Below are 27,744 nucleotides of genomic sequence, written 5' to 3'. Positions count from 1 at the left end.
GATTTTCCACCTCTAGCTGGAATCGTGTCTCATTGTAGATTATTGCTAGGATCCTGCTAACTGGAAGCCCTGATTAGTTGAATGATATTTAATAACATATGGGAAATAAGTCAACTTTTGTTTGGCTTGATAAGGTAAAGTTTGAATTATGTTCTTATTTGTTAACAAAACTGGAGCAGTGGGGATCATTAGTGATTGGTAAATGGGGAGAGAAGGAAGACTTTGCTGTGTTGGGTAGAGACACTGGGCTGAGGCTACCCCTCTGGCTGTCAGGGAAGAAAAGGTAAAGGGGTGCAGAAGGAGTTAACAGAACAAGCCTGAGACTGCCATCCTTAGAAAGGCCTGCTTGCAAGATTAACCTGTGCCTGGCGTCTGGGAACTTGACTGGTAAACAGTTTCCTACACTGAAATAAAACTTTCCCTAAATGATAAGAGTAGCTTGCTGTGCCTAAATTGTGCAAACAGTATGTTTTATGTTAAATACTTGTTTTCCTTTAGGGAGTCTGGAATTTTAGAATGTGCTAGGCATAAGGGTGCTTATGTGACCAGCTGATAATAAAAACCTTGGGCAGTGAGTGTGTAATAAGTTTCCTTGGTAGACAAATCTTTACATGTTCTTACAACTCAGTTGCTGGAGAAGTTAATTGCATTCTGTGACTTCATTGTGAGAAGACTCTTGAAGCTGCTTCTTGTTTCCTCCAGACTTTTCCTGGATATCAGAAATGGGGAGTGGTGGGCTTAAGTTGATTTTTTTTTAAAGGCATTTACCTTCAGATTTTAGAAGAAAAAACTCTGTACTGTCCAAATAAAACATCTCCATGGGCTGTATTAGTAGTCAGTTTGAGATTCCTGATCAGTTACAAGGTCTGGCTTCTTACAGCTTTGTAAAGGGCCATTGTGTTGCACCATTCCACGAGGTGCCATTCACAAATTGAGCCTGGGGCTCACATTCATACAATAGAGTTGATGTTTACCATAAGCATGGGGTTCTTCTTCGGCATTATAATACAGTACTCCTCTAATACTTTTTAGTTGTGTGATATTTGTCTTAGAAGTTCAAGTAAATTAAATGTATGCTAAGTTAGAAATGTTGCATGGAGGGTAGCTGGGAAAGAATGAACAAAAAAAGCATACTTGTTTTATTATGAAATTGTTCACACTGCCTTTTTTTCAGGACCCTTGCGCCTTTGTTATTCCATTAAAATTGCTTTGAAATTTAAGGACAAAGTCACATGAACTATCTATATATGAAAAATTATAACTAACATTAATAGAGTGCTTAATATTTGCTTGTTACTCTGTATGCTGTGTACTTTTCACCTATTATGAGGTACAGTACTAGTAGTATCTAGAGAAGTGCAGTCGCTTTCTTGACTTGGATCTTAAGTTGCAGAACCAGGAGTCTTTCTCAAGCACTCTGTTGTCTTCCACACAAAGGTATGTTGGCAAACTAGCTCTCCATTTCCGTGGTATAAATACTTCCACCAGGACCAGTTTCAAGCAATGTAACATCACTGTCATGCAAATTAATAAAAATTCAGTCAGCTCTGACAAGACAGCATGGCTGGACTCCAGCTTACCACTGTTTCACAAAATGGTTTCAACCAGGCTTTTCTAACCCCAGTGCACCCCCTGCACTCAAAGGGTACCAGGTCAAAAGAGCCTCACTTAGCTGGCAAGGATGCCTTTGGTAGAAGCTGATTATAGGGACTTGGAAGATTTTTTTTTTTGCTCTTTGTGATACACCTATGAAACAGTGATTATTAATTACTGTCTTTTGGAAGCTTTAAGACAAGCGTATTTACCTTCTTCCTGTTCAGGCACCCATCCTCATCTTTCCGCTACAGCTTCAATCTCAACTCATAGTACATAGTTATTTAGTGCCTTAGGAAGAGTAGCAAAGTTAAAACTGGGTGCCTAGTCTGTAAACTGAGTAAATATTTGAAAGAGGCAAATATAAGGATGCCCCAAAGAGGCTGTCCACAACGTTGTAGGTGGCTAATTTCTCTCTTCATGCCCCTTTGACTCTTCCAGGGAACAAAGCAGAAACATCCCTTCCATTACAGCTCCCGCAATATATACCTTTTCTCTGTTGACCAACGTCTTCCTCATTGCATTTCATCTATTTCCTTTCTGTTTCATGTGGAGTATACACAACCAAGTATTGACAAGAGGGTTAAGATTAAAATTAGGTATTTTCAACTGAAACAAAATAATTAAAAAGAGCTTTCAAAAATTTCTTCAGTGAAGTAGTGTTCCCATTGTTTTCCTATTCCTAAGACTTTATATTTTTCAAAATAGTTATTTGCAAATACAGTTTTTGATTACCCATATTAATGGAAGGAAATATTTGTATGAATTAGCTAAAATGGAAAGATTATTCCCTGTTCCCTCCCTATCAAATAGTTCTCATCAGGGCAGTCATCTTAGCTTTCCTGGTGTGGCAATGCTGTACCAGCCATAGTAAGTAGGAAACACAGCAGTAGCAAAAGCCACAAACAGTGGCATGAAGTGGAGATTGTAGACGGAAGTGATGTTTAAAGTCCACCATCTAAGTGAAAATAATCCACTGAAGTGATTTATAAAGCAGAAAGCTTTTTGAAATCTCTTATTTGGTTCCAGGCATCTTATATTGTAACCTCTGGAGGAAAAGATGCGGTTAGGAAAGATGGGGGATTAGGTATTGAGGAATGGTAGTGTAAAGAAGAACAGATGTTAGACTTGTAGTTACTAGAAGAAATGTGCAGATATATTTGCGAAAAAATCGATGTCAAAAACATACAGTAAAATATCTTTTTCATCTTTCCATCTTAGCATATCAAAGCACTCCTTAAAGATGTTCTTGTTAATCTTTACAATATCTTGAAATATAACCCTCTTAGCCAATAGAGAAATGGGTCTTATAGCTGTTTGTAAGAATTACTGTCTTAAATAAGAGGTTTGTTAGACTTGTAAATGTAATTAAGAAATTCAAGAATTGCCTTCTTTTAAAAATATTCTTTGACTTATGATTGATTTTTAGGACTCTTGCTCTATAGGAGAGAGATAGACTCGATCTCTGAGGTTTCCCTTGCACGCTATGTTACAGAATGTTTCTATTTTTATTTTTGCCCCATGCTATGTACTCATGTAATCATTGCACAGTGTCTGCTTCATTTTCCCTATATATATATATTGAGGGAAATAGACTAAATGATCCTTGAGAGCCCTTTCTAGGACCACACACATCTCTCCTAAGTTCTGTGCCCCAAAATACTATGGCTAATCAAATCAAGATTCCATTTCATGTCATACTATGTATCCAGTTGTCATGTATTTTGTAAAAACATTTAGCTAACCTTCCATGTTACATGTTAATCACGGAAAAGCTCAGAGTTTCTGCCAGCTGTGTTAACTGAAAATTCTTTGACTTCAGACATCAGTGCTTTATTAACTCAACGTAATTGGCAGACATTTTGGTTTGTTAAAATTAACTTTCCAAATGAAGTGAAACTTGTTTCTCTAACTACAAAACCTAGTGGAAAAAAACCATTTCAATGCAGTTCTTTCTACAATGTATATTGACCTTGACAATTCAGGTGTATACTTTTCAAACTGAGGTTACTAAGACAGTAACCTAACAGCTGAAATGTAAAGAATAACCAAGGAAATCAGGGTGTGAGCAAAAAAATGTTTTATCTTAAATTCATGTGAATGTCACATTAAACTTCTCAATGTATGTTTATTCTAATATAGAAAAATGTAAATTGCTTATGGACTCTCTGGCAACCTGTCTGTTCTTCCCCAATGTGAGAAACTGAAACTTAGTACTAAGGTATTACACATTAACATTATTGGTTTGTAAAATTAACTCTTGTCACCAAAAGTCCAGTAGCATCCTGAGGGGAAAGCACAGACAAGGCACCTTCTGGGAAGGAGAGTAGTCATCAGGAGTGCTATATGACTCAGAGCAAGCAAGGGTTCCAATGGCTTGGAGACATAAAAAGTCATAATTTTACCAAATGCAAGCATATTGTCTTAATAAAACTTTGAGTATCGTAAACTTGATTTCTTATAAAAAGATATGTCCACAAGTGAAACAGTATAGTTGGAAAGCAAGATGCAAGAAAAAGTTCGTTTTTTAAAGGTATTTGATGTCTCTCAAAAAGGCCATTTCCATCATAACCATATTATTTAAGAATTAGGATATTACTTTATATTAAGATATCCTACATCTACTTAACTAAAAAAACTGTTCTGCTTATGTAATTAGAGTATCCTAAATTTCTTTATTACTGAATGGAAGTTAATGGCCCATGCTATCAAATGTACTTGATAGAGTTATTGTAAAATCTCAGAGGTATTTAGAGAAAAGAACTCTAATGTCAACTTTTTTCCTGCATTGAAACAACTAACGCATAACATTCTGTGGCATAGCATTGCATTTTCATTTATAGAGTTCAGATATTCAAAGTAAATACCAAGATGGACCACCTTTATTATGTTAGGAAATTCTGATTTTCTTCCTAGTTAACAAACTTTATACAGCTAGGGTATCTCAAGGGTGACATACCTGTAGGGTTTGAGCAGGGATCATAAATGATTGCAGGGAGCTGGCTGGGCACAGTAGGAAACTAAAACCCAGCAGTTATCTAACTTGGGCTACAGTTTGGGTCTAGTGTTATCATACCCTCAGAATTTTTAAGAGAAGGTAGGTAACCTGAATCTTATACCAGGTCTTCTAATTTGTAAATGTTGACAGATAATTCAAACAAACGTTGTTCAGACCAATGAAAACCTGTTTGTGGGCCACATTCATCCCTTGGGTTGCCAGCTTGCCACCTCTGACCAGATCTATTAAACATAAGCTCTGTTTTATTGAGGCCAATAATAGCATAACATAAAGACTTTTAAATGTGGTCCTCAGAAAATAGTGTCTTGGTTTTAGAGTTTATAGTGAAAATGGAATAGGTAGTTCATTGTTATATTAAAATGCATGCATAATAAATACATAAAATCACGTTGTATTCTAAAGCAAGACAAGTGTTCATTTTCCTTTTTTGATAGAAATGACACAATTGGAAATCAGATACCTTCACTGATAGCAGTATGTCTTTCTTTAAGGCTAAGTTTTATTTATTTATTCATTTATTTATTTATTCTTTGCTGCGTTGGGTCTTCCTTGCTCTGCATGAGCTTTCTCTGGTTGCGGCGAGCGGGCGTGTCTCTTGTTGCGGAGCATGGGCTCTAGGCGCGCGGGCTTCAGTAGTTGTGGCATGCGGGCTCAGTAGTTATGGCGCACGGGCTTAGTTGCTCCGCGGCATGTGGGATCTTCCCAGACCAGGGCTCGAACCCATGTCCCCTGCATTGGCAGGCAGATTCTTAACCACTGTGCCACCAGGGAAGTCCAAGGCTAAGTTTTAATTGTACTAGTATTGCAGGTATTTTGTCTTGGTAGACCTCAAGTTGTCCAAACAGTGAAGGGGAGGGAAAAGCAAGCCTTCTTTAAACTATACCTCTCCCTAGGTGACTTGATTTTTTGTTTAGCAGATCACAGACTTTTCCCAGATACATTAAAGCTATAAAATTATTTTGAGTTTAGTACATCCATAGTAGTTGTGTGTCTTAAACTGGAGAAGTGAGGTCATTTCTTAACCTAATAGCAAGGAGGATTTTCTTACAGTCAGAGATGGAAACACCCCAATCAGATTGTATGTCCTTGGAAGAAGGTATGACCTTGATGACTCTTTGAAACAACACTTCATTGATTTGCCTTTGAAAACTTGCCTAACGTGCACTCTCAGGTTCTTTTCTTAACAGGGTTTTTCCTCCAAAACAGTTTGAATGTCTGCTTCTTCCTTGTAGGTAGTGAAAAAAGAGTTTGCAGTACTAAGCTATTTATGAATATCTTCTCCTGGTAGCAGTTACCCTATCACTTTCCCACTTATCATTGTATACATCCAAACTATCCCCAACCCTGATGACACAAATGTGCAGAAGAGGGAAAAGGGAATGGGGGGATGGCTGCAAGTGACATTTTTCTTTGTCCCACTGTGTTCTTTCATTTGTTCCGTCATTGAAGGCAGACTCAATTTCTTGAATCTATTTCCTAGGTTCTGCATATGTAGAATATAATTTATTGAAACATTGTTCTCTTTATTATAATCTGGTCATAGCTTGCAGTCTGTCTTATGGAAAACTGAATTACTGGCAAAAGTGTTTTTGCTTCAGTTTCTCCTGCTCTCCACATTGCTGTCAGTGTCTAAGGTACAAATCTGATTGTGTCACTTTCCTTCCCGAAAAACTTTAGGGCTCCTCATAATTCAGGATAAAGTCCAAAATCTTTATCATGGCCTACAGGCCTTTCATCTTTCATGATCTGGGTCATGCTCAGGTTTCCAAAGTCAACTGTATACTCCCACAGCATCTTGTGCAAATTATCTATCATGACATTTATCACACTGTTATCATCCTTAAGTTTCTTTTTTTGCCTTTACCATTAGACTAACCTCTTTTATAAAAGTGTATTTTATGTTTTTCAACTGTTCCCAGAATCTAGCAGAGTTCCTAGCACTAAATGAATGAGTCTCCTGGTTCCTAGGCTGGAGGTATAAGAACTGTGTTTTCATTTTCTTTGTTTTGTGTATGCTTTTGACAATATTATCCCCTTTTACCTGGAATGCCGTCTATTTCCTCTGTGCCCCCACTTCAGTTTACCTTTCTCTATGTTTTCACAACACTTTATTCATATATCCAACAGAGTATTATTAAATTATGTTAATTTCAATGTAATCTCTGTCTAATGGTCAGACAGGGACTTAGATTCTAAAATATATAAATAAAAGCAGTGATTGGCACAGAGAAGGTAACCATAGAGATGAGTGAATGAATGATCCTTATTAATGGTATGCTAGAAATTTAGTGAAGTAGTCTGCAAACAGTGGATCCAAATTTGTGGCTCAAGGGTCAAGTTCAGCTTGCACATCTCTTTTTTGGGGGGTGGGGGTCAGCTCAGTGTTTTTTTAAAACATTGGTATATAAGGATGCTCTTCTGTTTCCTCTCCCGGATGTCATATACTCAGCTTTACAGAGAGGTTACTGCTTGCAGCTGAAGGTATTTGGGTGTGTAACGACTGCTCTAGTGTCCCATCATTTTGTGGCTACAGTACCTTAAATGGAGGCCTAAAGACCTGATTGAGTAATCCAAATCTTTATATACCTAGTTTGCTACCAAGAAGAAATAGCCACCATTGAAAAATTCATTCAATATTTTGAATTTTTTATTTCATTCTGAGAATCTCAAAGTACCAGAACGTGTGTGTACCTCATCCTTGTCTGAAGTAAGCATTTTCAAACTGTTCTGAGGAATACTGCATGAGAGAAAGATGGCCATATAAGGTAGAAAACACAAACTGTTATATTCACCACATGTAGTATCATAATAAAGGCTTAGAAGAGTCTTGTTTAACTTTGTTTAGTCCAAACAAAGTCCACATTTGGCCATGGGACCTTTTTAAAAATAATATCTCGTCAACCACTTTTCCAAAAAAAAACAGTTTGGAAAACACTGGCTTAAAGAAAAGGACTATGTGATCTAGGGGTTATTCAGTATTTGGGGGGTGAAGAGGGTCAGAGTTCTAGATATTAGAATTTACTAAAAATGAGAGAAATGAAGGAGAGGGTTGCGATTGAATAGAGGTCAAATCAATTACCTTAAATACTACATACAGTCATTTGGGAAACAGACTATAAAACACATTCATAGTTTCTCTTTTTCTCTCTCTCCCCGCCCCCCGCCCGTCGTCTTTTACTCTCTGTCTCTGTCTCTGATTTCATCCTCACACCAACCCTGTGAGGTAAGTAGCACAAAGATTTTCATCTCCACTTTGCCACTGAAGAAACTAAACCTGAGAAAGGTAAAATGACATACCTAAGATCACACAGTCAGTAAAAGGTAGGGCACCAACGTAAAACCAGATCTTTTGACTTCTAGTCTTTCCACAGTATCACCCAGACTCATATCGTATTAGTGTCCCTATTGTATATAGTTTTTCATTGAGTGAAAACTGCATTTGAAAAGGGAAATAGGTTTTTAGCACATGACTGTGAAGCGGCTTGTGATTGATGGTCAGATTTCCAAATTGCTGAACAGCAAACAGAATCAGCAAGTAAACCAAAAGTAGATTACTAAACAGTGTTGAGATTTTTCAGAAAGTTTGTTATATCATACAAGACAATGCTGTAGGTTTTATATCAAGATTTTTCCTTTTCTGAATTGGTGGTTTAAATATTACACTGTGCTGTTTGATTACTATTGCTTTTTTAAATGATGGCTTTATGAGGATATAATTCACATGCCATGTAGTTCACCCATCTAAAGTGTACAGTTAAATGCTTGTCAATATATTTAGGATTATGCAATCATTACCGCTATCAGATTTGAGGAATTTCATCATCCCCAAAAGGAAACCCTGTATTCATTACAAGTGACTCACCACCAGCCCCACCCCGTTCCAGCCCTAGACAACCATCAATCTATTGATACTTTACCTCTCTATGGATTTTTCTGTTCTGGACATCTCATATAAATGGAGTCATATGATATGTGGTGCATTGTGACTAGCTTCTTTTACTTAGCATGTTTTCAAGATTAATCCATATAGTAGCATGTATCAGTGCTTTTTATTGTTGAATAATATTCCATGTATGTATATTTTAGATTTTATTTATCCATTCACCAGTTGATAGACATTTGGGTTGTTTCCACTTTTTGGCTATTATGAACAATGCTGCTATGAACATTTGTGTACAGATTTTTGTGTGGACATGTTTTTAGGTATCTTGGGTATATACCTAGTAGTAGATCACGTGGTAGTTGGTCATATGGTAGGAGATCATAGATCATATAGTAGTGGGTCACATGGGAATTCTGTGTCTAACCTTTTGAGGAAGACTCTTTTCCAAAGTGACTGCATCATTTTACACTCCCACCAGCCATACATGAGTTCCAGTTTCTCCACATTGTTACCAACTCTTTTTTTTTTTTTTGGTCAACTCTTGTTTTTATAGCCATCCTAGTGGGTATGAAGTGGTATCTCGTGGTTTTGACTTGCATTTCTCTGATGACTAATGATGTTGAGCATCTTTTCATGTGCTTATTGGCCATTTGTATATCTTCTTTGGAAAGCTATTTGGATCTTTTGCCCATATTTTAATTGGATTATTTGTGTTCTTGTTATTGAGTTGGAGTTCTCTATATATTTTAGATATGTCGCTTTCAGGTATGAAATTTGCAAACATTTTCTCCTGTGGGTTGTCTTTTCACTTTCTTGATGGTGTCCTTTGAAGCATAAAAGTTTTTAATTTGGATGAAATCCAACTTATTATAGATAATCCAACTTATCTATTTTGTTATTTGTACTTTTAGTGTACCAATCTAGGAAAGCACTGCCTAATCCAAGGTCATGAAAATGTATGCCTCTGCTTTCTTCTACAAGTTCTATAGCTTTAGCTCTTACATTTAGGTCTTTGATCCATTTTCAGTTAATTTTTTGTATATGATATGTGGTAGGGGTCCAGTTTTATTCTTTTATTTGTATCCAGTTGTCCCAGCACCATTTATTGAAAATAATTTGATTACTCTTGTTTTAATAGAAGAAAATAAGAATGCTTCAAAGTCATGAGCTGGCAGTAACATTGTGAAGAATGCTGATGTTCTGTTTTGTGTAGCATTATGTATGACATCGAGATCTGGAGAGAGATAAGACCATTTCATTAACACTGAACAACAGCTCATTTTGCATTTATTTCCTCTGTGCTTCAGGTTTGAGTTCTCTGAAAATCAATTTGTTTTGATGCCTGTAAGATATACAAAGCTTTAAAATATTCTCTTATAAAAGGAAGGATTTAGGAATGATTGATTGGTGAGCAGAGATAATATATTGATTCATAATTTAGCAAAAATATGTAATCTTTTTGGTCCAATGTTTTTAAAAAGGTAAAAGTATGTTTGGTAGCCTGTTTCAATCCATTTTCGGCAAGAAACATCATCCCACCTGATAACTTGTTCTTATGGAACTCAAAAGTAGATTATATTATACGATTTTCTAACATAGTGATGGAGGAGTTGGATAATTAGGAAAATGGAAAAGTGCAAAGTCAGATTCATGCAGACTAGGGATCCAAGACCTGGACAGTAGGATAGGTATATATTAAGATGTTCTGGTTCCAGGAGTTTTAAAACTGATTAGCGAAACTGTTATGTTGCATCGCTTACTATTTATATTTGTTATTCTTAGATATAGAAGGAAGCAGAGAATATATTTGATGTTGATGGATAAATTGGGGCTAGATTTCCACATGGATGAGAGAAGTGGCTGCTTGCTCGAGTAGACCTCAGGAATTCAGTTCTGTCTACCAGCAATCTGCTCTGCCTAAAAATCTACCATAGAAGATATTTTTCGAAGTTTTAAATATTTTCATGTGTTTCCTTTTTAAATACAAATACTCTGGAGAAGGGATATCAATGACTAACTGGCAAGTGGGAGAAGGTAACTAGATAGTGAAAAGAAAGGCCTGGAGATTCCAAAGTAGAGGGTACTTAGACAGTTTTATATTTTCCAGTTGTAAAAGAAATATGTGTTTAGTGCAGAAACTTAGAAGAGTATGGAGAAGAGACTAATTATTATAATTCCACCACCTCTAGGTCACGACTTTTAACATTTTAGTGCGTTTTCCCTGCTGTGTATAAAATAGATAACTAACAAGGACATACTGTATAGCACAGGGAACTATACTTAATATTTTGTAATAACATATAAGGGAAAAGAATCTGAAAAAAAATAGATATGTATGTGTAACTGAATCACTTTGCTGTATACCAGAAACTGACACAACATTGTAAATCAATGATACTTCAAGAAAAAAAAAAAAAGAAAAATACATTTTAGTGTATTTTCCTTGTTCCATGCCTAATGTTGATGGTTGAGTTAGCATACTTTTGTTTACATGTCTATATTTTTTCATGCTGTTAAAAGCTGTCAGCGTTTCTTTTTTGTCAGCATTATTTTAACTGACTGCATATATTTCATTTCATGCAATGGGTATACAGTAATTAGATTAAGTTAAATCTTTAGGTTATTCCTCTTGTGCTTTTAAATTTCATAGAAATAGTTTTGGTAGTTGTCCACTCCAGGGGAGCTTCTTGCATAGATCCTGTGGGAAGGAGGCTAGTCAGTAAGCTGTGCAGTGGAGGCACCTGCTATAATAGGCCTGCCCCAGCATTAGAGTCAAAGGAGGAGGACCACAGCTGAACCAGTTATATGGGAATTGTTCGTTCCTTCCTCCCAGCTGTCAATATACTGAAGGGAAAGAGAGGCTGTGAAAATAGGGGAGAGATGAGAAGGAATCAAATCACTGATTATGCCTTCTTTTCCCAGTGAAGGTTCTTTAGGCCTCAGGCCAGGCTCTGCTTAGGGGAGGGGAAAGAGCTTTAACTGGATATGTGATTTATGTTTTAAATTGCGTTAAGTTAACTTGAAATGGAATTTTTTTTTTCTTTTAATACTTGAACGTTTTTGGAAGTTAAATTGGTTAAGGTTTATTTGAAGATAAGAAAGGGATATGCTGGATGGCAAATCGAAAGTGATGATTGGGGAATTCCCTGGAGGTCAGTTGTTGGGCCTCTGGGCTTTCACTGCCAAGGGCCCGGCTTCAAGCCCTGGTCAGGGAACTAGGATCCCACAAGCTGCAAGGCACAGCCAAAAAAAAAAGTGATGATTAGTGTAAAATTATCAAGCTGCGGGCTTCCCTGGTGGCGCAGTGGTTGAGAGTCCGCCTGCCGATGCAGGGGACACGGGTTCGTGCCCCGGTCAGGGAGGATCCCACATGCCGCGGAGCAGCTGGGCCCGTGAACCATGGCCGTTGAGCCTGCGCTCCGCAACGGGAGAGGCCACAGCAGTGAGAGGCCCGCATACCGCAAAAAAAAAAAAAAATTATCCAGCTGCTGCTTGTTTGAATCTCCCACCAAGTAATATTGGGAGATGTAGTTTTCTGATTAACTTAAATGATGATATTAATGGAGAAGAGCGATCTGACGTAAAATTTATTGCCTCTTAAAAGTGTTAACCATGCGGAGGTGTGTGAAAGCTTGATTCTTAAAGTGATACAGATATGATTCTCTGAGCTCTACGGGGAGAGGGTGGACTCTTTTTTCCTGTAAAAAAACAAACAAAAACTTGTAAGGAGATGTGGGTCAAAGGGTACCAACTTTCAGTTATAAACTGAATAAGTTCTGGGTATCTAATATATAGCGTGATGATTATAGGTAATAATAGTATATTGTATACTTGAAATTTGCTAAGATCTTAGATGTTCCCACCACATTAAAAAAATGTAACTATATGAGGTGATGGATTTGCAAATTAACTTGATTGTAGTAATCATTTCATAGTGTATACACATACTAAGTCATCGCATTGTACACCTTAAACACCTGATTGTAGAACCTAAACATATACAATTTTTATTTGTCAATCATACCTCAGTGAAGCTGGAAAAAATGACTTTTTCCTTTGCATATTATAAACCATTTTGAAAACTTCTGTATAGTGCAAATAATTAAACATCAGTGCAACACATTATCCCTTCTCAAACATGAGCATGAGATCATGTAGCCTTTGGGTATATCCTTCCAGGCTTCCTTGTGCCTTTTTAAAATTGCTTATTGCCTTTTTTTCCCCAAAATTGAGATCATACTTGTAAAAATTTCTGTGGCCTGCAAGAGGTTGCATAAGGAAGCAGAAATTGTTGTAACACAAAAATGTTCACTGATGAAGTAACCACTGAACATTCCTGACTTCTCTCTTAAAACTTGAATTTGTTCACCTATCCAACCACTGTCTCTCTCTCTGTGCTGGGGTCTATTTAATGCAGATGGATTGGGAAGTCAGTGAAGGATACTGGAGATCTGTGTGGTCACTGACAAATTTGTCTAGGTTGGACCAGTTGAAAAACTAATAAAGAAAAATATCTAGAGATGACAACAGGATGGGCACTTCAGTGAAGAATGACTGTACATGACATATTAAGATAAGCTTTTGGGAACATCCATGTAGCTCTCATGAAGGATTGCTGCCATGATGGTGCCATGTAAGTCACGCAATGGAAAATGATGTGCTATTGCATATCATTTTGACAGAAAAATCACATCCCCTCCAAAAAAAACTCCCACTATTTTTATTCATTCTTTGATTATTTAATAATTAGTTGATAAGTATAAAGGTTGCCTCAGTGTTGTTAAACTGCCAAGGTAATTTTTTTTAATCTTATAGGGTACTTTTTCAGGGTAAATTTTCAATCAAATCTTTGTTCCCTGTTATGAATATGAACGAATACTTATTATGAGTGTGAATACTTAATAGCCTTCTACTAAGTACCATTTATTGATGATAACAAGGGTCACCTGTATTTAAGTTTTTCTAAAGTTTCTAGACTGTTATAATAAATAGTAACCAGATAACCACATTTTCCTACTGAGTAAGCATATGCTAGAAAAGCTAGTTTTATCCTAAGTTAAGTACATACTTTTAAAAACCTATACGCACAAGTTATAATAAAAAATTTCGTTAACTTTTTTTAGGTCTAATTATAAGTTCAGTATAGAAGGTACCACTTCTGTCTCTTATGGAATTAAGGCAAAATTTCTCAGATTCTTCTAACTCTGATATATTGATGACTAGTGACCATTAGACTGGTGTATGCAAATACCTTAGCTAATCTGCTAAATGGGCTTTTAATTATGTGCTAACTTGTTCTTTTAATTATTCTAGTTGTCATATAAATAAATTAGCCTCTGGGGTATTTGCCGTGTTCCCATTCTCTGAGATCCTTCTGGCTTTCTACTGTGCAGGTGAATCACCTGGGGAATCTTGTTAAAATGCAGATTCTGATTCAGTATGCATGTAGCTTGGAGGCAGGCAAAATTCCAAATTTGAAGCCAGCTTCCAGGACAATGCCAGTGCCAATGCTGCTGGCTTTTCGACCACATTTTGAATATCAAGGCTTTTAATAGCAACTTTGGGAACGCAAGCCAGGCAAACTTGTTGAAGCCATTTCTTGTTATGATAACTTTATGATTCACTCCTAGTTTATTAGTAATATATATTTTTCCTGTGGGGATATATATATTTACTTATAACTTGTAGCACATGAGTTTTACTGTAGTTTTTGTGTTGGGCATGTCATCTACAGTGGTATTTATAAAGAATGGTAACATACTGATGATGATGATGTAATAATTGACATGTATTGACTACTTATGTCTGATACTGTGCTTTACAAAGTTTGGCTAAATTTTCTCAACAAAACCATGCCGTAGACATTATTGTTGTTATCCCCATTTACTAATGAGGAGGCTTGGTAACAAGTTTAATGACTTGCCCAGAGTCACACAACCAGAAGGTGGCAGAGCCAGGATGTCAGCTCAGGTAGTCTGACTCTAGAGCTTGTACTTTTAATCTCTTTACTAGTCTGACAACAGATAGAAAGCATAGGCTTAATATAATATCAGGTATCTGAATTTTCTAGCTTCTGTCACCATTCATATAAGATACATTTGAATTTTCTAGCTTTCTCCCAAAAGACCTTTGAATAGCATTTTCCTTCCTTATGTTTTCATTTTTTTGTGGCTTTCCCATAGATACTGATGATCTGTGATTTGTTACCAGTTTTTTTAGTCTTCCTTTTTGTATGTTTGTGCTTAGAGAAAAAGATCTCAACTTTCATATTCTTTTGATATGAAAATTTATGAAGAATGAAAAGTTAGATAGTACCCTGCCAAGAATGAAAGATAAAAGTGTTTTTAGTAATGTTGAGACTATGTTTCTGCCAAAGAGTAGTAGCCCAGGAAAACATCAGGTTCTATAGGATCATCACAAAAGAATGGTTGATTCTTCTGTGTGTGCTTAAAAATTGGGAATTTTTTTCTTTATCCAAATGGTAATTATATTCTAGTAATTAGTCTGGAGACATACCTTCTGAGTTCTCCTGAAAAACCACCAGATGGTCTTAGAGAAACCAAGAGAAACTGAGAACTCTGCCTTAGCTTCTCAGCCTGTTAGATGTTGACAGTTGTGTAGTGCTTGAGCCTTCATCCCGTGTTAAGAAGTAAGTACGTACACAGGTGTTTGTAAAAATATATGAAAATGAGTGAAAGCTGTTTAGGATTAGAAAAATATGTTACCATAGCTGCAATTTGATTTGGAAATCGGTACGCACAGAACAGGTCATGATAAATAAGAATATAACTAGGTCATTACTCACGTCGAAGTAATAGAAGGCTGTTTACTTTCATTATCTCTGTTTCTTTTACAGTCCATCAATATTATGGAACTGACTTTACAAAAGTATGGAAGCTATGAAAAATTTGAACAGGCCACCGGTGGTAGCCTGCTATCTAAAACTCGAATCTGGAGTCATGTTAGGAAATACATGATGAAAGAAGGCTGCATGGGTGAGGTATGAATCATGAGTAAGCATGACAATTTGACTGAGCATTTTAACTCTCAGTCACTGCCACGTGTTTGTTTTTTCTGCAGGTTTTGTTTTCCCAACGCTATTTTACTCATTAAATAAGTCACCCAGATTTCTTACTAAATATAAGTCTAAGTTTTTATTGCATTGAATTGTTAATGTTCAGTTTTTTTCTGTTTTTCCGTTTTTCTTACTACCATTTTTGTATAGCTTGTAGGATTATGTGAATTGGCTTATGAAAATTATTAATGAAGAGATTTGGCACAGTGACTTCTCTTATTAATGTCCAGTTCCTAGTGTTCAGTCTCAAAATAAGCTTTGGCCCAGCAGTGACCAGGACTCTGGCTCCTGTACCTTCCTTTGCATTATTCCAGCCCAGGGGACTATATTTGAGAGCACTGCAGAGGCACAATTTCAGTTCTCTGTGTCTTCCTCTGCACAGCTGTCTACTTTTCTTTCAATCCAGTAAAGGTTCTTGAGTTCCCAAAGGCTCAAAGTTCCAAGGGTCTGCATTTCACCTTCTTGGTTTTGGGGAGATTCAAGATGGTGTAAACAAAAGAAAAAGGTGTTAATTTATGGGTCCATTGTTTTCTGTGAAAACTTTCACCCCCTGCCTTCTACGTTTTGTCTTTTATATATATATATTTTAACTCTTGCTCTTTAGATTGTAGTTCACCTCACTGAGGACCTGCTTTCCCGAGCTTCCATGACAGTAGTAAATGGATGTCCAACACTGACCATCAATGTTTGCACCGCACGTGAGCATTGGCTGGAAGGAATGCTGAGGCATGAAATAGGTAGGGGGCAACCCTTCTCCATTTATTCAGTTGTAATAGCAGAAATTACTTCAAGGACTTGTTTGTTTATAATGCATTTTTTCTTAGTAATATTTGGCAAAAAGTAATGAAATTGTTAGGTGTCACTTGAACTAAAGCTAAGATATTAATGTCTCATTTCAAATTAGATTTTTTAGGGTACCGTATAGCTGTATTAAGCTTGGAGAGTCATTTAACTCCTCTGGATTTCAGTTCCCCCATCTTCAACTGAGAGAATTGAATTAAGTGATCTCTAAGATTCTTTTCAAATATCAAGTCTATAATTCGACTCTTAAAAAGAAAATAAATTGCTGTAAAAGTTATACCTCTTCTAATGAGACATGTAATCCTTCTGAAGGCTGTGTACTCCTTCAAAGCAAAGGGCATTAGTGTCAGATCATTTTCTACTTTCTTTTGATTTGTAGGTACACATCAATTTCGTTTTAGAACTGTTGGTAGAATCTTTTTTTGGGAGAAGAATTAAAATAAGAATGGCATTTCTTACTTTTCATGTGCCTTTTCTTCTCCATAGGCACACATTATTTTCGAGGTATTAACAACCTTCAGCAGCCATGGAACAGTTGGACTGGCCGTAAAAAACATGACCTAAAGCCAAACAATCCCACAGAGGAAGGACTGGCAAGTATTCACAGTGTCCTGTTTAGAAAAGACCCCTTTTTATGGAGGGCTGCCCTCCTCTACTACACTGTTTATCGAGCCAGCCACATGTCTTTTTGTGCATTATTCAAAGACATTGGAAAGTTTGTCAAGGACCCCAATACAAGATGGGATTATTGTGTACGAGCCAAGAGGGGATGGACTGATACCTCCCAACCAGGTGTGTGTTCCTTGACAGTAGATTTTCTGATTTATTGGGTAATTGTCTTTTTTTTTGAATTTTATTTTATAAAACAGCAGAATTTTATTTCCTAAAAGAGCAGGTTCTCACTAGTTATCCATTTTATACATATTAATGTATATATGTCAATCCCAATCTCCCAATTCATCACACCACCACCACCACCCTCGTGCGTCTTTCCCTCCTTGGTGTCCATACGTTTGTTCTCTACATCTGTCTGTCAATTTCTGCCCTGCAGACCGGTTCGTTTCTACCATTTTTCTAAGTTCCACATATATGCGTTAATATACAATATTTGTTTTTCTCTTTCTTACTTCACTCTGTATGACAGTCTCTAGATTGATCCATGTCTCTACAAATGACCCAATTTCATTCCTTTTTATGGCTGAGTAATATTCCATTCTGTATATGTACCACATTTTCTTTATCCATTTGTCTGTTCATGGGCATTTAGGTTGCTTCCATGACCGGGGAATTGTAAATAGTGCTGCAATGAACATTGGGGTACAAGTGTCTTTGAATTATACTTTTCTGTGGGTATATGCCCAGGAGTGTGATTGGTGGGTCATATGGTAATTCTATTTTTAGTTTTTTAAGGAACTTCCGTACTGTTCTCCATAGTGGCTGTATCAATTTACATTCCCACCAACAGTGCAAGAGGGTTCCCTTTTCCCCACACCCTCTCCAGCATATGTTGTTTGTAGATTTTCTGATGATGCCCATTCTAACTGGTGTGAGGTGATACCTCATTGTAGTTTTGATTTGCTTTTTCTCTAATAATTAGTGATTTTGAGCAGCTTTTGATGTGCTTCTTTGCCATCTGAATGTCTTCTTTGGAGAAATGTCTATTTAGGGCTTCTGCCCATTTTTGGATTGGGTTGTTTCTTTTTTTAATATTGAGCTGCATGAGCTGCTTGTAAATTTTGGAGATTAATCCTTTGTCAGTTGCTTCATTTGCAAATATTTTCTCCCATTGTGAGGGTTGTCTTTTTATCTTGCTTATGGTTTCCTTTACTGTGCAACTGCTTTGAAGTTTCATTAAGTCCAATTTGTTTATTTTTGTTTTGATTTCCATAACCCTAGGAGGTGGCTCAAAAAAGATCTTGCTGTGATTTATGTCAAAGAGTGTTCTTCCTATGTTTTCCTCTAAGAGTTTTATAGTGTCCAGTCTTACATTTAGGTCTCTAATCTATTATGAGTTTATTTTTGTGTATGGTGTTAGGGAGTGTTCTGATTTCATTCTTTTACATGTAGCTGTCCAGTTTTCCCAGCACCACTTATTGAAGAGACTGTCTTTTCTCCATTGTATATCCTTGCCTCCTTTGTCATAGATTAGTTGACCATATGTGTGTGTGTTTATATCTGGGCTTTCTATGCTATTCTATTAATCTATATTTCTGTTTTTTTGCCAGTACCACACTGTCTTGATTACTGTAGCTTTGTAGTATAGTCTGAAGTCTGGGAGCCTGATTCCTCCAGCTCCATTTTTCTTTCTCAAGATTGCTTTGGGGTCTTTTGTGTTTCCATACAAATTGTGAAATTTTTTGTTCTAGTTCTGTGAAAAATGCCATTGGTAGTCTGATAGGGATTTAATTGAATCTGTAGATTGTTTTGGGTAGTATAGTCATTTTCACAATGTTGATTCTCCAATCCAAGAGTATGATATATCTCTCCATCTGTTTGTATCATCTTTAGTTTCTTTCATCAGTGTCTTACAGTTTTCTGCATATGGGTCTTTTGTCTCCTTAGGTAGGTTTATTCCTAGGAATTTTATTCTTTTTGTTGCAGTGGTAAACAGGAGTGTTTTCTTAATTTCTCTTTCAGATTTTTCATCATGGTGTATAGGAATGCAAGAGATTTCTGTGCATTAATTTTGTATCCTGCAACTTTACCAGATTCATTGATTAGCTCTAGTAGTTTTCTGGTAGCATCTTTAGGATTCTCTATGTATAGTATCATGTCATCTGCAAACAGTGACAGCTTTACTTCTTCTTTTCCAATTTGTATTCCTTTTATTTCTTTTTCTTCTCTGATTGCTGTGGCTAGGACTTCCAAAACTACGTTGAATACTAGTGGTGAGAGTGGACATCCTTGTCTTGTTCCTGATCTTAGAGGAAATGGTTTCAGTTTTTCACCATTGAGAATGATGTTGGCTGTGGGTTGGTCATATATGGCCTTTACTATGTTGATTGAGGTAGGTTTCCTCTCTGCCCACTTTCTGGAGAGTTTTTATAAATGGATGTTGAATTTTGTCAAAAGCTTTTTCTGCATCTATTGAGATGATCATATGGTTTTTATTCTTCAATTTGTTAATATGGTGTATCACATTGATTTTGCGTATATTGAAGGATCCTTGCATCCCTGGCATAAATTCCACTTGACCGTGGTGTATGATCCTTTTAATGTGTTGTTGGGTTTTGTTTGCTAGTATTTTGTTGAGGATTTTTGCATCTGTGTTCATCAGTGATATTGGTCTATAGTTTTCTTTCTTTGTGACATCTTTGTCTGGTTTTGGTATCAGGGTGATGGTGGCCTCGTAGAATGAGTTTGGGAGTGTTCCTCTGCTATATTTTGGAAGAGTTTGAAAAGGACGCGTGTTAGCTCTTCTCTAAATGTTTGATAGAATTCGCCTGTGAAGCCGTCTGGTCCTGGGTTTTTGTTTGTTGGAAGATTTTTAATCACAGTCTCAATTTCAGTGCTTGTGACTGGTCTGTTTATATTTTCTGTTTCTTCCTGGTTCAGTCTCAGAAGGTTGTGCTTTTCTAAGGATTTGTCCATTTCTTCCAGAGTGTCCGTTTTATTGGCATAGAGTTGCTTGTAGTACTCTCTCAAGATCCTTTGTATTTCTGCAGTGTCAGTTGTTACTTCTTTTTCACTTCTAAATCTATTGATTTGAGTCCTCTTCCCTTTTTTCTTGATGAGCCTGACTAATGGTTTATCAATTTTGTTTATCTTCTCAAAGAAGCAGCTTTTAGTTTTATTGATCTTTGCTATTGTTTTCTTTGTTTCTATTTCATATATTTTTGCTCTGATCATTATGATTTCTTTCCTTCTACTAACTTTGGGTTTTGTTTGTTCTTCTTTCTCCAGTTCCTTTAGGTGTAAGGTTAGATTGTTTATTTGAGACTTGTTTCTTGATGTAGGCTTGTATTGCTATAAACTTCCCTCTTACAACTGCTTTTGCTGTATCCCATAGGTTTTGGATCGTCGTGTTTTCATTGTCATTTGTCTCTAGGTACTTTCTGATTTTCCTCTTAGATTTCTTCAGTAATCTCTTGGTTATTTAGTAACGTATTGTTTAGCCTCCATGTTTTTGTGTTGTTTTTTTTTTTCCCCTATAATTGATTTCTAATCTCATAGCGTTGTGGTCAGAAAAGATACTTTATATGATTTCAGTTTTCTTAAATTTACTGAGGCTTGATTTGTGACCCAAGATGTGATCTATCCTGGACGATGTTCTGTGCGCACTTGAGAAGAATGTGTAATCTGCTGTTTTTGGATGGAATGTCCTATAAAAATCAATTAAATCTATCTAGTCTGTTGTGTCATTTAAAGCTTGTGTTTCCTTATTAATTTTCTGTTTGGATGATTTGTCCATTGGTGTAAGTGAGGTGTTAAAGTCCCCCACTATTATTGTGTTGCTATCAATTTCCTCTTTTAGAGCTGTTAGCAGTTGCCTTATGTATTGAGGTGCTCCTGTGTTGGGTGCATATATGTTTATAATTGTTACAGCTTCTTCTTGGATTGATCCCTTGATCATTATATAGTGTCCTTCCTTGTCTCTTGTAACATTCTTTATTTTAAAGTCTATTTTATCTGGTATGAGTATTGCTACTCCAGCTTTGTTTTGATTTCCATTTGCAGGGAATATCTTTTTCCATCCCCTCACTTTAAGCCTGTATGTGTCCCTAGGTATGAAGTGGGTCTCTTGGAGACAGCATATAAATGGGAATTGTTTTTGTATCCATTCAGCGAGCTTGTGTCTTTTGGTTGGAGCATTTAATCCATTCACATTTAAGGTAATTATCGATATGTGTGTTCCTATTACCATTTTCTTAATTGTTTTGTGTTTGTTATTGTAGGTCCTTTACTTCTTTTGTGTTTCCCACTTAGAGAAGTTCCTTTAGCATTTATTGTAGAGCTGGTTTGGTGGTGCTGAATTCTCTTAGCTTTTGCTTGTCTGTAAATCTTTTGATTTCTCCATCGAATCTGAATGAGATCCTTGCCAGTTAGAGTAACCTTGGTTGTAGGTTCTTCCCTTTCGTCACTTTAAAAATATCGTGCCACTCCCTTCTGGTTTGTAGAGTTTCTGCTGAGAAATCAGCTGTTAACCTTATGGGAGTTCCCTTGTATGTTATTTGTCTTTTTTCCCTTGATGCTTTCAGTAATTTTTGTTTGTCTTTAATTTTTTCCAGTTTGATTACTATGTGTCTCGGTGTGTTTCTCCTTTGGTTTATCCTATATGGGACTGTCTGCACTTCCTGGGTTTAGGTAGCTATGTCCTTTCCCATATTAAGGAAGTTTTTGACTATAATCTCTTCGAATATTTCCTCAGGTCCTTTCTCTCTCTCTCCTCCTTCTGGGACCCTATAATGTGAATGTTGTTGCATTTAATGTTGTCCCAGAGGTCTCTTAGGTGGTCTTCATTTCTTTCCATTCTTTTTTCTTTATTCTCTTCCACAGCAGTGAATTCCACCATTCTGTCTTCCAGGTCACTTATCCGTTCTTCTGCCTCAGTTATTCTGCTATTGATTCCTTCTAGTGTATTTTTCATTTCAGTTATTGTATTGTTCATCTCTGTTTGTTTGTTCTTTAATTCTTCTAGGTGTTTGTTCTTTAATTCTTCTAGGTCTTTGTTAAACGTTTCTTGCATCATCTCGATCTTTGCCTCCATTCTTTTTCCGAGGTCCTGAATCATCTTCACTATCATTATTCTCAATACTTTTTCTGGAAGGTTGTCTATCTCCACTTCATTTAGTTGTTTTTCTGGGGTTTTATCTTGTTCCTTCATCTGGTACATAGCCCTCTGCATTTTCATCTTGTATATCTTTCTGTGAATGTGTTTTTTGTTCCACAGGCTGCAGGATTGTAGTTCTTGCTTCTGCTGTCTGCCTTCTGGTGGATGAGGCTATCTAAAAGGCTTGAGCAAGTTTCCTGTTGGGAGGGACTGTGGTGGGTAGAGCTGGCTGTTGTTCTGGTAGGCAGAGCTCAGTAAAACTTTAATCCGCTTGTCTGCTGATGGGGGGCTGGGTTCCCTCCCTGTTGGTTGTTTGGCCTGAGGCTCTTTGGTGGGGCTAATGGCAGACTCTGGGAGGGCTCATGTCAAGGAGTACTTCCCAGAACTTCTGCTGCCAGTGTCCTTGTCCTCACGGTGAGACAAAGCCACTCCCCGCCTCTGCAGGAGACCCTCCAACACTAGCACCTAGGTCTGGATCAGTCTCTTTTGGGGCCACTGCTCCTTCCCCTGGGTCCTGATGCGCACCCTACTTTGTGTGTGCCCTCCAAGAGTGGAGTCTTTGTTTCCCCAAGTCCTGTCGAAGTCCTGCAATCAAATCCCGCTAGCCTTCAAAGTGATTCTCTAGGAGTTTCTCTTCCCGTTGCCGGACCCCCAGGTTGGGAAGCCTGACGTGGGGCTCAGAACCTTCACTCCAGTGGGTGGACTTCTGTGGTATAAGTGTTCTCCAGTTTGTAAGTCACCCACTCAGCAGTTATGGGATTTGATTTTATTGTGATTGCGCCCCTCGTACTGTCTCATTGTGGCTTCTCCTTTGTCTTTGGATGTGGGGTATCTTTTTTGATGAGTTCCAGTGTCTTCCTGTTGATGATTGTTCAGCAGTTAGTTGACTCTCAGGCTGACTTTCACTAACCCCTTCCTTAGACACCAAGGGCAGGGCTTATTTACAGGCTTAGGAAAGGAGTCCCTTGTGTCTTCTGATAACAGAGTTCAAACTTGCATTTGGCCCTCAAGCAGCAAGCAACCTGCTTTTAAGCCTAAGTCTCGCTTTGATCTTATCTTCCATCCATTTCTCCATGTCCTCCAGGTGCCGACTCAGCGGCGGCCATGCACGCTCACTCTGGCTGGGGCTCACGATCCCCTCTCTCCGTTTGGCTCCTGCAGGAGCCGGGTTCGGCCGCGGTGGGCACAGTGCAAGTGGGCGGCTCCGCGCCTGGCTCACTGGCTGCGGGACTGGGTAATTGTCTATTGATTTTGGATATATCCTAATCTTCCCATCAGAGAATCCACTCAACTATAAAAAATTAAACCTTTGTTACTTGAGGTCAGTGCTAGTTTTCGCAAACCACATTTTGTTAGCATTATTTTTCCCATCTTTTGAAAATTTTCAAACCTACAGAAATAGGGAAATAATGAAGGAATTAACACTTCTATACCCTTCCTCTGGATTCACCAATTGTTAATATTTTGCCATTTTTGCTTTCTCTCTTCCTCTCTGACTTTAAAAACAGCTTTATTGAGATATATAATTCACATGACATATAATTCATGCATTTAAAATGTACAGTTCAGTGATTTTTATAGTATTTGTGGAGTTGCGCAGCCAACACCACTAATCTAATTCCAGAACGTGTCATCACCCAAAAAGAAATTTGTACCCATTAGCAGTCATTACCTATTCTCTCTCCCTATTGCTCCTAGTGATAAATAACCATTAATCTGCTTTTATTAGTTTTGCCTGTTTTTAACATTTCATATAAATGAAATCATATAATATATGATCCTTTGTGGCTGGCTTCTTTTACTTAGCATAATATTTATTTATTTTTACTTATATAATATTTTTAAAGTTTGTTCATATTGTAGCATGTATCAGTATATCAATCCTTTTTATTACTGAATAATAATCCAGTGCATGGATATGACACCTTTTATTTATCCTTTCACCAGTTAATGGGCATTTGGGTTGTTTCCACTTTTTGGCTATTATGAATAATGCTATTACGAGCCTTCATTCATAAGTTTATGCTGGTAATTCTCTTGAGTATATGCTTAGGAGTGGAATTTTGGGGTTATATGATAACTCTGTGCTCAACCTTTTGAGGAACTGCCACCGTTTCCAAAGTGAATGCACCATTTTACATTCCCACTGCAGTGTATGACGATTTCTATTTCTCCAAATCCTCACCAACACCTACTATTTTCATTTTTTAAATTAATATTATAACCATCCCTAGTGGGTGTGAAGTGGTTAACTCACTGTGGTTTAGATTTGAATTTTCCTGGTGACTAGTGATGTTGAGTATCTTTTCATGTGATTATTGGCTATTTATGTATTTTCTTTGGAGAACCGTCTGTTTAGATCATTTACCCATTTTTAATTGGTTTGCTTTTTTTTATTGAGGTGTAAGGGTTTTTTGTGTATTCTAGATAAAAATCTCTTATCAGATAATCATTTACAAATATTTTCTACTACTCTGTAGTCTTCTCACTTTCTTGATGCTATTCTCTGTGACTTTTTAAAAGCAAGTTGTACACTTGGCATTTCATTCCTTAAAAACTTGAGCATGCATCTCCTAAGACTAAAAACATTCTCTTCTACTTAAAACAGTATCATTATCACACTTAAGAAAGTGAGTGGTAATTCAGCAATATCAATTACCCCATATACGGTATTTAAATTTCCCCAACTGTTCGAAAAATGTCTTTATAGGTGTTAAAAAAAAAAAAAAATCTAGGTCCAGTAAGGGTTCATGCATTAGTTTTGGTGGCAATGTCCCTTTAGCCACTTTTAATAGGGAGAGATCTTGAACACTGTATTTTTTGTTTCTTATCATACTGACTTCTTTTTTGTTTTTTAAAATTTTTTTAATATTTTATATTGGACTATAGTTGATTAGCAATGTTGTTACTTTCAGGTGTACAGTGAAGTGTTTCAGTTATACGTATACATTTATCCTTTTTAAAGTTCTTTACCCATTTAGTTATTACAGAATTTGACCACAGTTCCCTTTGCTATACAGTAGGTCCTTGTTGGTTATTTACTTTCATTATTGTAGTGTATATATGTCAGTCCCAAACTGCTAGTTTAACCCTGCCCCCTACCATTCCCCTTTGTTAACCATAAGTTTGTACTCTAAGTCTGTGAATCTGTTTCTGTTTTGGAAATAACTTTATTTGTATCATTTTCTTGATTCCCCATATAGCAATATCACAATATATTTGTCTTTCTCTGTCTGACTGACTTCACTAAGTACGATAATCTCCAGGTCCATTCATGTTGCTGCCAGTGGCATTATTTCATTCTTTTTAATGGATGAATATTCCATTGGACATATTTACCACATCTTCTTTATCCACTTTTCTGTTGATGGACATTTAGGTTGCTTCCATGTCTTGGTTACTGTAAGCAGTGTGGCAATGAACATTGGGGTGCGTGTATCCTTTCAAACCATGGTTTTTGCCAGATATGTGCCCAGGAGTGGCATTGCTGGATCATATGGTAGCTCTATTTTTCATTTTTTTAAGGAACTTCCGTATTGTTCTCCATAGTGGCTGTACCAACTTACGTTCCCACCTACAGTCTAGGAGGGTTCTCTTTCAACTCAGCACCCTCTTCAGCATTTATTGTTTGTAGATTTTGTTTTTCAGGTTCTATTCAGCTCTTTTATTTTAGATATACAGGAAGTCGAGTTCTGGATCCCATGTTTGTACATTTTTGATGATGGCCATTCTGACTGGTGTGAGGTGATACCTCATTGTAGTTTTGATTTGCATTTATCTAATGATAGCAAAGTTGAGCGTCTCTCCATGTGCCTTGTGGCCATCTGTCTGTCTTTGAAGAAATGTCTGTCTCGGTCTTCTGCCCATTTTTTGATTGGGTTGTTTGCTTTTTTTGATATTGAGGTTCATGAGCTGTTTGTAAATTTTGGAGATTAATCCCTTGTCGGACGCATCATTTGTCAGTATTTTCTCCCATTGTGTGGGTTGTCTTTCCTTTTGTTTATGATTTCCTCTCCTGTGCAAAAGCTTTTGAGTTTCATTAGGTCCCTTTTTTTTTTTTACTTTGTAATAGTATTTATGTATTTTTTACATCTGATTGGATGGAGTATAATTGCTTTACAGTGTTGTTAGTTTCTGCTGTATAACAAAGTGAATCTGCTGTATGTATACATACATCCCCATAATACCTCCCTCTTGAGCCTGACTCCCACCCTCCCTATCCCGCCTCTTTAGATGGTCACAAAGCACTGAGCGGATCTCCCTGTGGAATGCAGCTGCTTCCCAGTAGCTATCTATTTTACATTTGGTAGTATATATATACTACTCTCTCACTTCTCTCCAGGTTGCCTTTCCCCCCGCTTGTGTCCTCAAGTCCATTCTCTACCTCTGCATCTTTATTCCTGTCCTGCCCCTAGGTTCTTCAGAACCATTTTATTTTTATTCCTTATATATGTGTTAGCATACGATATTTGTTTTTCTCTTTCTGACTTACTTCACTCTGTGTGACAGGCTCTAGGTCCATTCACCTCACTACAAATAACTCAATTTCGTTTCTTTTTCTTTTTATTTATTTATTTAATTCTTGAATTTTATTTTATTTTTTTTATGCAGCAGGTTCTTACTAGTCATCAATTTTATACACATCAGTGTATACATGTCAATCCCAATCGCCCAGTTCATCACACCACCACCACCACATGCCGGGCCGCTTTTCCCCCTTGGTGTCCATACGTTTGTTCTCTACATCTGTGTCTCAATTTCTACCCTGCAAACTGGTTCATCTGTACCATTTTTCTAGCTTCCACATACATGCGTTAATATACGATATTTATTTTTCTCTTTCTGACTTCCTTCACTCTGTATGACAGTCTCTAGATCCATCCACCTCTCAACAAATAACCCAATTTCGTTCCTTTTTACGGCTGAGTAATATTCCATTGTATATATGTACCACATCTTCTTTATCCATTCGTCTGTCGATGTGCATTTACGTTGCTTCCATGACCTGGCTATTGTAAATAGTGCTGCAGTGAACAATGGGGTGCATGTGTCTTTTTGAATTATAGTTTTCTCTGAGTATATGCCCAGTAGTGGGATTGCTGGATCATATGATAATTCTATGTTTAGTTTTTTAAGGAAGCTCCATAATGTTCTCCATAGTGGCTGTATCAATTTACATTCCCAGCAACAGTGCTAGAGGGTTCCCTTTTCTCCACAGTCTCTCCAGCATTTGTTGTTTGTAGATTTTCTGATGATGCCCATTCTAACTGGTGTGAGGTGATACCTCATTGTAGTTTTGATTTGCATTTCCGTAATAATTAGGGATGTTGAGCAGGTTTTCATGTGCTTCTTGGCCATCTGTCTGTCTTCTTTGGAGAAATGTCTATTTAGGGCTTCTGCCCATTTTTTGGATTGGGTTGTTTGTTTTTTTAATATTAAGCTGCATGAGTTGTTTATATATTTTGGAGATTAATCCTTTGTCCATTGATTCGTTTGCAAATATTTTCTCCCATTCAGAGGGTTGTCTTTTCGTGTTGTTTGTAGTTTCCTTTGCTGTGCGAAAGCTTTTAAGTTTCATTAGGTCCCATTTGTTTATTTTTGTT

General features: G+C 37.0%; 1 protein-coding gene across 3 annotated transcripts in view; it reads left to right on the top strand.

The window, feature by feature from the left end:
- The window catches only part of MATCAP2 (microtubule associated tyrosine carboxypeptidase 2), a 71,436-nt gene that overhangs the window by 13,829 nt on the left and 29,863 nt on the right, over positions 1 to 27,744 (top strand). For all 3 annotated transcript variants that reach the window (XM_060019942.1, XM_060019941.1, XM_069540991.1), the window contains 3 exons: positions 15,352 to 15,495; positions 16,175 to 16,307; positions 16,858 to 17,163. In XM_060019942.1, the coding sequence (XP_059875925.1) occupies positions 15,364 to 15,495; positions 16,175 to 16,307; positions 16,858 to 17,163 (571 nt within the window). In that variant the 5' untranslated portion in view covers positions 15,352 to 15,363. The remainder of the gene's footprint in view (positions 1 to 15,351; positions 15,496 to 16,174; positions 16,308 to 16,857; positions 17,164 to 27,744) is intronic.

This window comes from Delphinus delphis, chromosome 9 (genome assembly GCF_949987515.2).
Source record: "Delphinus delphis chromosome 9, mDelDel1.2, whole genome shotgun sequence".
Lineage (NCBI taxonomy): Eukaryota > Metazoa > Chordata > Mammalia > Artiodactyla > Delphinidae > Delphinus > Delphinus delphis.
This window is presented reverse-complemented; position numbering and strand designations above follow the sequence as displayed.